Consider the following 15,601-nt stretch of genomic DNA (forward strand, 5'->3'; position numbering starts at 1 on the left):
CCTGCAGAAAGCTTTGGACCTTGGAAGGCTCGAGGTGTTCCTCGAAGAATTATCCTCTCGTCCTTCTGTGCACAAGCTGTAACTTTCGAACACCTAAATTCAGTCTTTAGGCCAAAAAGGAGTATTAAATTATTACACGTTTCACTTCATCCATTTTCCCTGTACTGAGATGAGTCTTTTGAAACTTTCTAAAGCATGTTCTCTCAAAAAAAGGCATCTAGTCTTAGCCACCACTTTGACTGTGATGTTTCAATCACCTTCAAAAAAGCACAGTACCTTTGGATTTCTCCAGCATCCAACAACTGGCTGCCCTGAAATCTATACAGTTAAAGAACCTTTCAAATGTAACATTTTTACCATGACAAGCAAGTAAACAAGTTAGTGAAATACCCACCCCCTCATTGCCTTTTTTTTTTTTTTATTAAGAGGAAGTGGGCTAAATCAAACAGTCCAAGTTCTCTGAAGTCTAATCCCTCTCCAGGCCCTGAATCATCTCTAATTTAGACCTTGTCTAATTTCACTGAGTGAAAAGCCATGAAAGCCATTCATGAAAACTTAGAAGCTAGTTAGCGTAGAAGCTAGTGAAAGACCACATGAAATTTCAACATACGTGCGCAGTTGGGTGGAGCAGGGGAAAGCTTCTGAAAGTCTAGAAGAGAAACATGTCAGAGGTTTCACTGGTTCCAGACAGCACCATGCACGGAACATGTCTGATACGGGCTGTCCAGGGAGGGGTATCACGGTGCCAGTTTTTTGGTTGTATCTTGTCTCAGTTCCATGCTGATCTTTACAAAAGCAGCTGTTAAGCCAACAGGAAACAGGCCAATGCAAAATCTTGGTTGCACAAGCCATAGATGAGCACAAACCCTCCGTAATCTATTGCTTTTTTTATCTCTTCCCAGTTTAGACTTCGCTCCCTGGGTACACAGAGAATTCCCAGAGCAGACACTGTGTGTCACATTAAATGACATTAATTTACCAACAGTTATGTGTTCTGCCGCCTCACTCCGAGTGCATTATCTGCCCACAAACGCTCATTTATGTCTGTTTACAAAAAATAAAAATAAGGATAGTAGCAAAATAAATCTTCTGGAACCATACATGGTGTTATGAAGCTTACAGACTTACTAAGGGAACCTGTAAGGTGGTTTATAGACACGTAAGATGTATATTGACTTGAAAGATGCCCTCAGAGAGTTTGTCCTACAATCTGTTTTGTAGTGAGGAAAATGACAAGTATAGTAATGTAGCAGTACTGAGCTACTTGGTGTTGCATAGATACCAAGTGTCTGGGGTGACTGCAGAGATGATGGACAGATATTTTTTCAGTATAAATACTCATATCTTTTATGGTTTGTTTACAAGCCAGAGATAAACAGTAGATTCTCTCTCCCAACATTCTTTCCTTTTCCAATCAATCCGAACCATGAGCCTCTCGCCCAGTACCCAGCTTGGTCAGTACTAGCTGCTTCAGAAGCCAGGAAAATAAATTATTGCTGTCGTGAAGGAACACAACACAAAAGCACCCCCAGATATTCCTTAGCCTTGCAAGTAGAACATAACTTCTGCCCTTGAACAGGAGGAAGAGGTTTAAGAGAATACTGAAACGCCCTTAAATAATCAGTTTTAAACACACACAAAAATCTTGCAATGTTAAAAGGGGCCTCGAATCTGCTTATTACAGCTGGCTTATAGTCCCCTTCATGGCTTCATAGAATTACAATAGAATCACGCAACAGAAATCCATTAGGTCCACAATTGCTCTGCCAGCACAGCATTGTTCCCTACTGTATAACTTCTCCCAAGAATGCTGTGAGGATTAATTCATTACAGCTTGTGCCATGCTTTGAAAGCACTCAGTCTACAGAAGAGCCGAGAGAATTATTAGAAAGAGGACAATCAAACCCTGGTGATCCTCTTTTTATCCCAGTGGGCCCTGTTTAGAGCAGCAATTTAGACCAACAAAGAGAACAAATTCAAAACAAAATTCAATACAACAAATGTGAAAGCATCACGATAAGAATGCAGCCACACAGGACACAAGAATCTCTAAAGTGGTTATTAACTTCTGCTCCTTACCTAATATTGACTAATGCATGGGTCACCTTGCTTGCAGGCTCTTTCCATTGACCAGCATTGGTAGAAAGCCTTAGAACTGAAAGGAAAAGACAGTTAACAGTGTTGGCACAGAACTGGAGGTTTTCTAATCTAAAATGTCAAAAAAAATCTGCTTTAGTGAGACGGCAGCCTGGGAACCACATCAAAACAAAGGTCATCTTTGAGATAGTCTGTGATCTAGGACCGAAGTTCCCTTCAAAGCCCATCTAAGAAACGCAAGGAACATGGAAGAAGTGAGCAGAACAAGATAATGACTGTGAAACAGGAAACAGAGGGGATAGAAAAGTTTAGGTCCTCCTAACTGCTTTCATCACAACATATTAAAGTTCATTTCCCACAGAAACAGGACAGCATCCCAGATCCATGATACCTTTTATTCCACTATTCTCCTCCAGCTCCTATTTATGCAAGGTTCCATCTGAGCTGGACTACATCCTGTGATTTAAACCCAAGCCAGCAGTGATGGATTCTTTACCTTCCCTTTTATCTGGAATTGCAGGAAGGGATTACACACCAGCCTAGGGAAAAACACTCCCTGTAAGAATGAGGGCGTTGTTCTGTTGCACAGATGGTCTCTGACAGACTTGGGAGCAGATCAGAAAACATTCTGCAACAGGAAGAACTTCTAGGAAATCAAATTCTTGTCTCCTAGAGCACCCAAAATATTTATTTGGGTCAGAATCCGTAGTGTTTCTATGGTGGCAGTTACCTGCATATCTCTTGGTTAAGTACGAAAATAATAACAGATCCTGTAGCACGTTTTTGGATCGATTTTCCATATTGCCTGAATAGAAGGGAATTCTCTGGGAATTTGTATATACAGGTTCACCTTCGACTTAGAATTGAAGGAACGGCACGCCATCAGAATTTTGGATCCTCTAGAAATACAGATGCTATAAATGAAGCACAGTGGCTACATACTCATGCCTATTACTGCATGAGAGAAGCTTTCAGTCCTGCAGATATGGTAAAGTTCAGATTCAGGACAAGAAAAATAAATAAATAAAAACCAAGGCAACTAGATTCCACCTCCCCTCCCAATGCAGAAAGTTTCAGCCACATTAACAGGAAAACTAAAAGATAAAGCAGCTTTCTCATCTGTGCTAACAAATGTCCCAAGGCTAGGGGACAGAACCCAGTGAGATGGGCTGACAAGCCAAGGGAAGCTGTCAGAACACCTGGCTAAACTGTGGCTTTCATCAACTTGAAATAGTGCTACCTTCTCACTTCCTTGTGCTACCATTACATGTCATCTGCGGGAAGGGGGCGAGGAAGATGCCAGCTTTGAGTAAGATTACATTGTCAAACAGCAGATACTGTATTTGAATATTTGAAGTAATATATTCAGAGAGAGTTTCCATTCAGGCATCTACAACATTAATTCAAAGGGGTTTGCTGTGTAGCAGGATGGAAAACATTCATGTGACAAACGAATTGTTTCAACAGGTCAGAAGTGCCTATTGCAGCCCAGCCGAGTAAGTATTTGAGTGCGTTATTCTTCCATTCCACTTTCCTTCAGCTTCCACAGGGGTCGGGTTTGAAAAATTACTGGCTAGTAAAAGCACCTCATCTTACTAGCTGTAATTCTTGAGAGTAGGAAACGGGTTAGCAAAAAATCTTGCATGCTCAGAAGGCACAAAAATGGCCAAATGATACCTTATACAATGGATGAAACTGTAGGAAGTTTGTACAAAAGGGCAGTTCATTTTTGCTTGCAATTGCAGGGAGTATTTGTCTACTTTTATTTAGGTGAGGATGGTTCTCTCCCATGTTAGCAGAGTTCTGTGGTCAACTGTCTCTCTCCCACTGCCCTTTAACACCCCTTATATGCTTATATTAACTCCTGTCGTTCGTTGGGTGATCACACTGAGAAGGGAGCAGGGAGTGAAGGGAAGAAAAGTTCTAGAACAAAGCAAACAAAGAACACAGCTATATTCTTTTCTTCACAGCTTCAAGCATCCAAGTACTACACCAGCGCTGCTGCAACTGCCCTTGGCTCCTGTGTATACACTGGCTGATTATGCCTCCATGCGTTCCCTTGCTCTCCTTTGGTCCTCTTTTCCCTGCTGGGTGTCCCTTGGTGGCATTCCAGCATGCCTCTCTCTCTTTGAAGAATGGCAGCTTCTCCCTGTTTTGCCAGTAGGCATATTCTTCAGTCCAGTGATTCGCTTGTCATTGCAAGCAGGTTTGCGAGGACTCTCTTCTTGGTTTGTTTTGGCAATGAGTGCAGTAGATGTGATTTGTCTAGCACAGCACGCTTCTTGTTATAAGTTTCTCAAATTCTTTTCCAAATTCTTCTTTGCACTGAGCGTGCTTCTGTGCTGGCTGGTTTTGCAGCACTTACCTGTTCTCTGACTTGAAACTGTCAAATGTGATAGATGCAAACCACACGAAGATGCACGAAATACCACATACCTACTTGTGCCACGAAATTTGTATTTCCAACCACAGTAAGTGGCTGCTAGGGAAGCAGTGGGTCTGTTCCTAATTTTTTTCTGACTAAAAAAAAAGTAACAAGTTTATCCCTCTCTCAATTCTTACTTTACCAAACATGTCCTAGTACACAAAACACTTCCACTCACCAACACCGCAGCAGGTGGACGTAAAACACCTGACACAAACATCCCTCCACCACCACCCTCACTTCTAGTGAGCAGTATTCCTGACGAGCCAAGAGGTACTCACCCATAGAATAAAGGTTGTCAAAATTCTGGTGCATCCGAATGATTTCATAATACAGCTCATCATAGCTGCTGGGAGTGGGGAGAAAGGTGTCTCCATAAGTGATGAACATGTTGAACAGGTTCACAACCTATACAAGGAAGTGAAAAGAAGTTACAACAGGAATATTTACACAAAATCTACTCTGCAACAGAAACAATATGAACTATGACCAAAGCCCTCAAAGAAATAACACTCAGCTGCATTATTATTATTATGAAGTATTACATTACTTCATCGTTTTATCTATTATTCACCTTACAGCACAGAAGAGACAGACAAGAAGCTTAAATACTATTGTATCTGGGGCCAGGAAAACAGGTTATTTTCTATACAAAGGGCCAGAGAACGAGGAAAAGCATTACTAAATCTGGAAAATTAAACTAAGCCTTCCCTCCCATAGACTTGTTTATTTCCATGAGCAGACCCTACAAGTGAGTCCAAGCACTGCCCTTTCCAAACAGCTAGCAAAACCAACCACAACGATATTCCTCAGCTTTGTGGCCGCCTTCTGGTATCTCCTTACTAGGCCAGAAATCCTGCATTCTTCCCTAAGATTCATTTAAGATTAATCAAGTTGTTTAAAATAAGAAGATTTGCTTTGTCTGTACTCACCATAAGAGCAAGGGTGAAGATGTTGTGCTTGGCCAGCAACACAGTCTCATTAGACATGAGGAACTTCAACAAGTTGATCAAAGCTAGGAAAAAATAATATGTATTTTTAAAATAAAATTAAAAGCAAGGCCATTCTCAACAAGTCACTTAAACAGAGATGCATTTTCATTATCTAGTATAAACTAACCTAAATGCCAGCTGCTCACCTTTCAAATATATCAATTTACATGTGGGTTTGTGGTTTTTTTGTGGCTAAAATACTGTGCTGGACAGGTACGTGACAGCTATTTTACTGTCCCACATTTATTCTCCTTCACTGACTTCCCAATCAAATCTGCTCAGACTCAAGGTAAGTCTCTTGTTAGCTTAGACAGTTCACAGGAGATTCTTCTATCTGCAGATCCTGAAGTGAGCCTTGAGGTTGGAGAATCCCACTGTCTCGTTTCTGCTTCATACATCACCAACATGATGTATGTGTAGCCAGCCCCAAACTGTCACTCTTGTTGATACACGCGTTTTAAAAAAAAGGAACAAAAAAATAACAAAAAACATGGCATGGTTTTTCTGTAGCTCTGTGTCAATGCTGCTGCAATGGTACAAGGAAGGATATAGTACTTTATTGTGTCAGTTATCTAGGGCTGTGCGGCAAAGACTACAGATCTGGTTCACAGCTGTCTGAAGAAAAACAACAAAAGCTCCTGCTGTAACCACCCCAAATCAGTTAGTGATAGTGGGAATTAACAAAAAGGTTGGCTAAAAGAGCTTTAATCAAACAGACTTTACAATAAACAATTGTATTCCATATACATGAATAAAATGGGAAGTTCTTTATATTATTTTTTTTAGTACTTGAAAGTTTCAAAAAAGACAGCTGTTTTCTTCTGCATTGTAGCTGCTCAGGACCGAAAGCCGATGCCTGCTAGAACAGATTCTTAATGTACTCTCTGCAGTCAACAGAATTCAAGACTTAAAACATCTGAATTAGATGACCTGCAAAGTCAAGCCGAAATGCTATACAGAATTTTTAAAAAGAGATTCTAAATTACCTACTAATTAGTAACTGCATCTAACAGAGTAACACCAGGCATTACTCCAATTTCTTATATGTACAACTAGAATTTGTTAATCTGTTCTTACCCCCACCATTACACAAGTGTTACACAGTACCCAGTAACACGTGAGAAAACCAACTCCAGTTTGGGAGAACCCCATAGCAAGTACAGAATAGATCATTCACCTCAGCCTAAAGGTAACAGGCTATGAAATAGGAGAACATAAAGCACAGGGAACAGGAATGAGGTAAGGGCAAAATTTATACACACACACACACACTCCCCCCTTCAGGATTACAAAGTATTCACAAAAGGTAAAACCAAAAAAACTACAGTAAAAAGACATATGTGAAGAGACTGGTAAAATCTGGAATTAAACTAAATTGTCAGATTCTGAATACAGTCCTGCAACCACTGCCTTCCAAAACTAGAAGTTCACCAGGAGTATCAAAAGTTTATGTATGCCCCCAAAAGGGAAGCCTACAGCCCTAGTGTGGGTATTTACTCACTGCAGACAGAAGCCCCTTCAGTTTAATCTACCAGCTGGTGTTTGATGCTGAAACAGAATGAACAAAGTTCTCTGCAAACTGCAGACGTGCTAGTGATTTATCTTTCAGAGCTATTCCAGGATTTAGCAATCAGCAGTAGCATCTCCCCTTTCCATGACCCACCTCACAAAGCAGATATATTAATATCTTTTCAATCCAGCCACAGAACTCCCCATCCCATCATCACCTCGTCATCACACCGAAACGCCTGGGACCAAAAGCAGAGCCTGGATTCCACAATAATCCCGCTCTGGAAATACTCCTCTCAGATATTTTTCTGTAAAACAGCCGTTTCAAAACAAAGAAGTAGCAGGTACAGATGGGCTCTCCACCGGAGCAAAGATCCAGCTAAAAACAGGTTGCCAAGGTAACCAAGCCTCCACAGCAAAAAAGTCGAGTCTCCCACAGTCAGTGCCCTGGACTGAAGACAGCTGCCCTGCATCTCTGTCACAGCAACTTATTGGCCATCTCGCTATTTAATAGTTATACGCACAGTTTTACCTCTTTCACGGCTACACAAGTCCACGCAGCCACATCTCATGACCAGGCGCTGCTGCTCAAGTACTAGCAGTTGGGGCTTCTGAAAGCAGCGCAGCAGAGCTCTGGATTTCCCATAACGAGTGGCGTGAACCCTCTTGTTCCTCCCATCCCCTCTCACTATCCCACCAGAATGCTGCTGAAAAGCCTTTGCCAGCAGGTGACCACACAGCACGACAAGAAGCCACTGAAGATCCAAACACAGTGAACATGAAAGTCACTCATGGTGGGGAGACACTATTTTTAAAAACACGAGTGTAACCATCGTTAGTGTAGAGCACAAGCACTCACCGCCTGACAGGGACAAGCATCCTACAATTGTCCACTGCATTATTTCTCAGATACCACGCTGAAGCGCTTGCACCACTTGGTGCCAACACTTGAATGAGACTGCGACGTTGTTCTACCCCAACAGCTCCTACACTTGTTCCAGCCATTCTGATGAATTTGCTCATGTTTAATTTTCCTGTTCCAGTTAGAAAGAAGACAAGAGATTGATTACCACTGCTTGAAATCAGTCTTTACACCTGAATTGCACTGTGTCGTTATAGCCCACTCACAACCGATCTATGCTGTTCCTTCCCTAAAATCTAGGAAGGAGAAAGACATGCTTCACATGAAGAAGAAATTCAATGCTGGGCTCAGAGCTGGTCAGAAGAGCTACTCCACCAGATTTACAGTCATTGTGTGCACCACACAGGCAGATTTATCCAACTGTTTGGAAACCACACATTCCTAAAAAAAGCTGCAACGCTCCTAATTAGGATATACACTACATGGATGCTCAAAGAGTAACCGATTTTTTTCCACACCAGCACATTCTGCACCAGCCTCTGCTCAAGTGGTTCTAAGGAACGGGAACACTGTGGAAAATGGACCCTTAAATTTATGGCTACCTGCATCTCTGTAGTTTGCTTGTAAGACAGACCCTGTACTGAAAATAAGGATAGCTATGCCCTGGATTTTCAGGATTAACAACTTTCAGAACCAGCTACATATGCCCAGTGTCCCTCAGTGACAATTACACACGCAAAATAAACCTTTAGAGCAAAGGTACAACTGGCTGAACACCCCCCTGCCCCCAAGCTCCAACGGGGCACTGCTGCTGCTACTCCTGAGCAAGCCGAAGGTGAACCAGACGTGTCGCTTTTTCCCTGCTTCAATCAACTGTGCGCCTCTCATATCCCATCTGCAGGCTGCCCTCTCACACTAGCCAGGAAATTATCCATGTTTTTTCCCAACGGAGGAGCAGTTCAATCTCTCAGCTGAGCAGGCAGACAGAACCGTGGCCCTCGCTTGGGCTCAGCCACATTATCCCAATTTGTGCTCCAGGATTTAACAGTGATGGATGGTTTGGGCACGAGATTTATTTCAACACTAACTGGAAAACAGCACCATTTTTGCAATAGCCTCTAGAGACTTTTTTTTTCCCCTGAAGATACCTGTCCTTGGCATCCTTTATGAGGACACAATACACCCACTACAGTGAGTCTTGAAACATCCATAATTTCACTATACAACAGTGTCGCTAGAACTTCTTTAGCAACAAAAGCAGGAGTAACTGAACTGTAACTAAACAAAACTAGCAGCCATCAGCATTTGCATGCAAGCTACTCGTTTTGTGACCTGAGCTGAGCGCACTGTCTATGCTTCTTAACTCGACAAGAGGAGAACGCGGCTCTGACCACCTACATTTACAGCCTCAAAGCCAAGCAGAAAAGCATGTTGAGTGGACACTTAAGTTGGACATGAAGCCATATGACTGGCTGTATGTGAAAGTGGTGTAAAGTGTACAGGTTGGGTTTTAGGCAATTTTCTTTCCCAAGGATTATTACAGCCAAAGGATGAAAAGTGACATCACCAGCTTTTACAGATACCCTCCCTGCTTTCTAAACTGAAATGACTGCAGTGAAAGAGGCTCTTAGCTCCTCCGCTGTGCAGCTGCTTTTGAGGACGGACGCTTTCCCTTATCAGCTCTTGTGGCCAGCCTGTCTGCTGAGAAGCAGCAGTACTCCTGCTCAGTTATTTGCTGCCCTTCTTCAAGCCAACCCTCTGTAAGAAGATCATGGGCAACCAGCATCTCCTCTTTGACTAGGAAGGAGGTAATTCCTGTTCTGGACAGATGCCCTTCACTCCCTACTTCCCCTATTCCTTCTCCCATAGCAGACTAACGTTCTCTCCCTGTAAGCCTTGTTTCAAACAGAAGTATATTCAGCCCCAGCACGTTTGGGATTCACACAAAGTTTTTGTTCCATTTAGTGTCTCAGTGTTCACTGTTTGGATCACGTGTAATGCAACAGAAGTGTGGAGGTAGGTTAAGCAGAGAAAAGAGGGGAAAAAAGAAGTAGTACCATCATCCCTTGGGCAAGTCAGTATGTAGCACAGACTCTGCCAAGAGCATCAGAAGGCTCTGATGTGTTATTGCACAACAGAGCAGAAGAGAACAGCCCTGAGACACACATCAATGAGAGCTTGGATGGGTTGAGCACAGTATGGAGGCCTCTGTTACCACATCTGCTGCGCTTACAGGTCAAAAATCTTCTAATGGTGCATATAATGGCCCTCAACAAAGGAGCAAGGGAGAAAAAGAGATGTGAGGGCTCCTCAGCTGCAGCGGAACATCAATTAACAGGATCCTGTACTATACTAAAATCCTCCAATTTTCTACCCTCCAGCTCAGGGCACACTGGGAAGAACAGTGATTTTCCCATTCCCTCTGGAAGTTACCGTTGTACCAACAGTATAATTCAGTGCCCCGCTTTCAGTGTTTCAACTCACAAGCCCCTTAGGAGTATCCCCACCCACGTGTCACTACAGGGCAGCTGACAATGACACCTGGGCAACATTTCCATGCTGTAGAGAAACCCTCTGCCTACACGTGCTTCAGCAGCAAAGCAGCACCACCCTGGACATCTTATAGCCAGCCTATTTGTGTATGCATACTCTCAAGGCAAGGTCCATACCACTTGTTGCAGCACATGGTAAGCCAGATCTGGTAAGGATTAGTGCACTAGACTGGAACTGAGAAGAAACCGGATTTGATTCCTCAGGAAGCAGCACTTTGGTCTTTCTGTGCTTCAATTCCTCCACCATAAAAGAGAAAACGGCACTATTCTGTCTGCAACAGCTCTGGAAGCATAAATAGAGCAACGAGAGCAGCCCTGGCAGTACCCAGTCAGACCAGATACCCAACTATGCTCAATAATCTGTCTCCAACTGGTCAACATCAAACGCCTGTTGAAAAGTAGTAGATCAAACAACACTTTCTTGCAATGCTCTTCCAGGTTCCAAAATTCATCATGATCCCCTTATACGAGGGAAACTACAGCACAGAATGTGGAAATAATAGACTATCACAACATGATAATACCATAACTATGGACCAGTCCAGTCTCCTATTCCAGGCTGAAAGTCCCAGGGGCTAAGCTAGGATAACCATACATACCACTGTGCTGTTATGAGGAGGAGAAGATACCCCAGAACAGAGTAATCACCTGTAATAAGTGCTATACCTGAAGAGAAATTCAGAAGTAGGGAAGCAAAAGGCTCAAATATGATATACTGAGATGACCTCCTGTGTGCTAAGAGGATGCAGATCTGGCCACGTTCAGCATGGGCAGACACTCCGCAGAACAGTGATCAAAACAAACTCAGCACGAGATGAATAACTACAGATAGGGTTTGACAGAAAAGAACCAACAGAGGTAGTTTCCAGATAGAGCAGTAGGAATAGGAAGCGTATCTGAGAAACAGCTACATCGCTATTACAAACTAATGCACCAGAACCCCCCGAGGCACAAACTATCCCAGCATCCTTGGACAAGTGAACCAATTACTCAGGGACAGCACTTGCCGCCTCCTGTCAATCAGCCAAAGCACTAGAAAAACAAGACTGTTGCACCTCTCAGGGGAGCAGGCGAAGCAATAAAAGTTCTGTCAACATCGCTATTCAACATGCTTCAGCTCCTTCCCTCCGCTCTGACAAGAAAGGAGCACCCCGCTGTAACCATTCACCTGGCTGGACGGCTCCCCTAACTGCGGCATCCCTGGTTGCTGCCACAGGCACTGCCGAATTCCTGCTCCCAGACACCAAAGCTCCATGGCAGACAGCAGCCAGCTATTGGCAGGCTCCCCATCACCAGCATCTCAGCACTCTACAGCTGCTCCCTCTTCTCCCCACGACTCTCAGGATATAAGCATGAAAGCAGCCCGTATTCTTAATGAGAAACAACAGCTTGCCAGAGGGCTGGAGCACATGCTGGCATAACCCATCGCTCCCAGGATCAGTTGAGTAGGCCACTTCACTTCCAATCTTTTACTTTCTTTGTATAGTCCCCATCCCTGGTACTCACTGTTCCCACCCAACCGCAGCCAACGGTGTGAAAATTGCAAGCTTAATGGAAACGCTGATTGCTGATGCCAGAGCAATGCTGCTTGATAGCAATCCAGCAAGCAGTAAGAAGAAAACTAAATTTTCCAACTTCAGCTAAAGCTCAGATGAACAACATGCCTTTTTTCTTAAAAATAAAAAAGCACACACCCACAAGCTTCATTCCTCTTCAGAGGAAAGGGAAGTATTGCGCTCAATTCTATTCTGTCTGACAGTGCAGGTTCACGCTATTAATTAAATAGTAGTCTTGGGAGGTAAGGGTGCACATTTTTGCATGGGGTTTTAAAACAGAAAAGGAGGAGCATCTGGAGAAAGAGCAGAAACACTGTGTGAGAACATGGAAAGAGAGCAAAGTAAGGGACCCAGGAGCGCTGCTTCTTGAAAACAAAAAGGGGACGAGGATAAATCCCTGTATTCTGAATGCTGCAACCCCTCCATACAAAGAAATAGCTGTGAACAGCTCTGACTAACACTTCTGTTACCAATGGGACTGTTTCCCAGGAGAAATTATCACACTATCTCCACTCGGTCACCATGACCTGCAAATTGTTAGGGATTCACAATCAAGTTCTCCAGTGTTAGCTAGCTTTATTTAAAAAGTAATTTGCAGGACAGAGCAACATACCCAGATGAGACCTGCCAGGCTGAGGCAAAATGACCAAGAGGTTACTGGACTTTTGTCCACTTAAATGACTAAACTCCCTGTGTGCTCATCTGACCAAAACTGTGTTGATGAAGAATTCCCATCCTGATCTTACCAGGTGATCAATACCAGACACAAATCTCATATTACTCTTTTTCACTCCATCAGCAACCAGGGCCAAATTCTTCATCATCAGTATTAAAATATGTTAAAATAAAGTGACTGTAACTAGAATTAAGTAATAGAACACTAAGAAGGATTTAAGTAAAAGCAAATGCTTCCTAAAAACGTTCCATGCAGGGAATTTAGAACATCCTCCTTTACAAAAAAGCCAGTGAGTTTTTGCATTTCTTACACTACCTTCTTTAGGAGATTTATACCAGTACATTTCACCAAACGGCTGTGTGTTCTTACCACAAATGTGTTTTAGCAGAAGACTACAAGCAGACGTTTGTAGTTGTCCTTCTGAACTTCACATGTGTTCTGCCTGTAAGCGAGCTTTTTAAGATGAGACAGGGGTTTTCTCTGGGGCAACATGGAGTGCTACCAGAAGTATAAATGAAATAAATCAATGCATATCAACCCACAACATCCAGCATGACTACAAACATAATTTATTTTATAGAACCATCTTTCAATTTCAATCCTTACTAAATTCACTGAAATAGCTAACAGGACTAACAGTTGTACTCCTGTACAAAGCTTATGCCAACATAGTACCACATGTCCAACCAAGCACCAGCATTCCTATGCTTAAAGAAAACAGGCAACTCTAAGTGCTGCCAACTCCCACTACTTATTCCATGGCATCTAACAGTTACAGCCTTTAGTTTCTGTGAGAAACTATATTCTTTCCAATAGATTTTTCAGAACTATTGCACCTCCTCAGAAACTTCACCAGAGTCAACAAGCACAAGTGTTTGTGAACCTGTTGGGCTTTCTACTAAACAGCTGGCCAATATCATCTATTTTCTTTCAGTTTCAATGATAAGGAACAGAGATAAAGCTTGCCAGTCACCTATCTACAAGTAAAGGTGAGGCAAGCTGAGGACATTGCATAAAATGCAAGTTAATCACATTTTTAATAGTGATTGACTGAGCTACTTAGAAATAAACACTACTTCCAGAGCTTCAACTTAATGACCCAGTTCATCAGCACACTAAAGGGCCTCACTGTTTTCTGCAATCCTAGAGCTAAGCATCTCTGCCCTCAGGGTGCCAATACGAGACCTGTGAAGTCCTGTCCGTGTCCTTCTTGGCACAGAGAAAGAAGTCATAAACACGCTGAAGCGGTCGAAACATCATTCTGAGAAGAAAACATCTTTTCCTTTCAAGCATACAATACATGAGGAAGGACTGTGGAAAAAAAAAAAAAATACCCAGGGTACACACCTAAGCTCATTCGTCAGTTTTCCACACCTAAGTATGGTCCCAAGAAGGCATTCAAATAAAAGAATAGGAAAAGGATATTTAGTCCCATCCCTGAGAGTTAAAAATGCTGAATAGCTCCCTTTCCAGATCATGCAATGATTTCTAACCAAAAGCCTCCTTAACCCTCTAACCCCGGACCTCATCCTACCTAGTCCCTTCTAGACTCAGAGCCTCCTATTCCTCCTAACACACTATCACCTCCAATTCATCTTAGGCTCTCCATCCTCCCAAGTCAAGATGCCCTCCAGCTCCAAATACCTACCCACCCCATCAACTCAGAGCTCCAATTCCCATTGCAGCTGCTCAGCAGCTCACCTTCAGCCAGCCTGGACACTGTTCCTGCCTCTTCCTCCCTCAAATCCTGGTGCTCCCACAGAACTACCACTGCAAACAGCAGAGAGAGCCCATCCTTCCCACTTCCACCCTCATTCCTCAATGAGATGGCACTCTCTTTATAAAGCCAGCATCACCTTGTACTCAAACGACTCATGAGATCCCAAATCTCCAGCACGGCATATGGCACATGGCTGGGAGCTCTCAGCCATGTGGAGATTACAATGTGGAGCTTTCAATAGTTGGGCCAGCCTCCCACTATCAAAAGGCATGGAGAAATGAGAGGGTGTGCACCAGGTAAAACCTGCATTAGGTAAAGTATGCTGACCTACAAAGGTGTTAAAACTCTAGCATTTGTTCTCTTTACTGTTTACAGGCAGCACAGGTAAGTTAGAAAGCGTTTCTGCTAGAAGGTATTTGAAAGGTCAAGTCTCACATAATGACTTCTTTTTCTTCCCAAAACAGTAAGTTCAAGTCGAACCCTTTAACAGAGACAAACAGACCTTCTTTGTACTCACCACAGATTTCATTTTATGAAAGCATTTTACACTTAACACACAAGCTCCTGTTCTTTCTAGCCTACCCCTACACATGACCTTTATTAGTTACCTTTGAAGATGCTGTACTGAAGAGACCGTTCTCTTATGCTTGCAATATCCTTCACAGCTTAAAGACATTTCTTTCATTGTTACTGTATTATAGAATTCCTCATGGCACAGAAATTACCACAGCAGCCTTATCTGTACCATTGGCTGGAACATGACTGCTTCCTCTGAACTCTTAAGAGTTCAGAAGTATGCAGAAGACAGTGCTGTTGGATCTTGAACCTTGGTAGCATTTTTTTGAAGCCACATAAGATGTTCTGTAAGTTTAGAAGGTGGTCAAATTTTCAGTCTTTAATTCTTTTCCCTAAATATTTAAGTCATTTATAATTGGCCAAGCAGCTCTATAGTCTTTGAAACTCACATGGCACCTAGTGATCAGGCATTTTACCAGTGAACTAGATTGTCTGGTACACCAGTGTATGAATCCTGCCTCTACAAGAGGTGCAGAAAGACAAGCTTCCCTTGCCAGGTAGCTGCTGCAGAATGTGACAGTGACAGCGGGATTAGACGTGAAGGGGAGACGCAACATCACCTGATTTCCAATCTGTTCAGCAACACAAATCAGAGGGCTGAAGCAGGCCTTATCAACTGTTGGAGAACCAGAGATG

At 42.9% G+C, this 15,601-nt stretch overlaps 1 protein-coding gene across 5 annotated transcripts in view; it reads right to left on the reverse strand.

Annotated features, from left to right (window-relative positions):
• ARMH3 (armadillo like helical domain containing 3) overlaps nt 1-15,601 on the reverse strand; it is a 129,444-nt gene that overhangs the window by 66,972 nt on the left and 46,871 nt on the right. For 4 of the 5 annotated variants that reach the window (XR_010071483.1, XR_010071482.1, XR_010071481.1 and 1 more), the window contains exons 21-23: nt 5,455-5,537; nt 4,804-4,930; nt 2,080-2,155 (exon numbers count right to left, since the gene is read on the reverse strand). Coding sequence is in view for 2 of the 5 variants with exons in the window: in XM_063337666.1 (XP_063193736.1) it covers nt 2,080-2,155; nt 4,804-4,930; nt 5,455-5,537 (286 nt within the window). In the remaining 3 variants the exon portion in view is untranslated. Of the gene's footprint in view, nt 1-34; nt 105-610; nt 800-2,079; nt 2,156-4,803; nt 4,931-5,454; nt 5,538-15,601 lie in introns of those variants that run through there. The other variant, XM_063337667.1, reaches the window with a different exon arrangement.

Source organism: Chroicocephalus ridibundus, chromosome 6 (assembly GCF_963924245.1).
Source record: "Chroicocephalus ridibundus chromosome 6, bChrRid1.1, whole genome shotgun sequence".
NCBI classification, from domain to species: domain Eukaryota; kingdom Metazoa; phylum Chordata; class Aves; order Charadriiformes; family Laridae; genus Chroicocephalus; species Chroicocephalus ridibundus.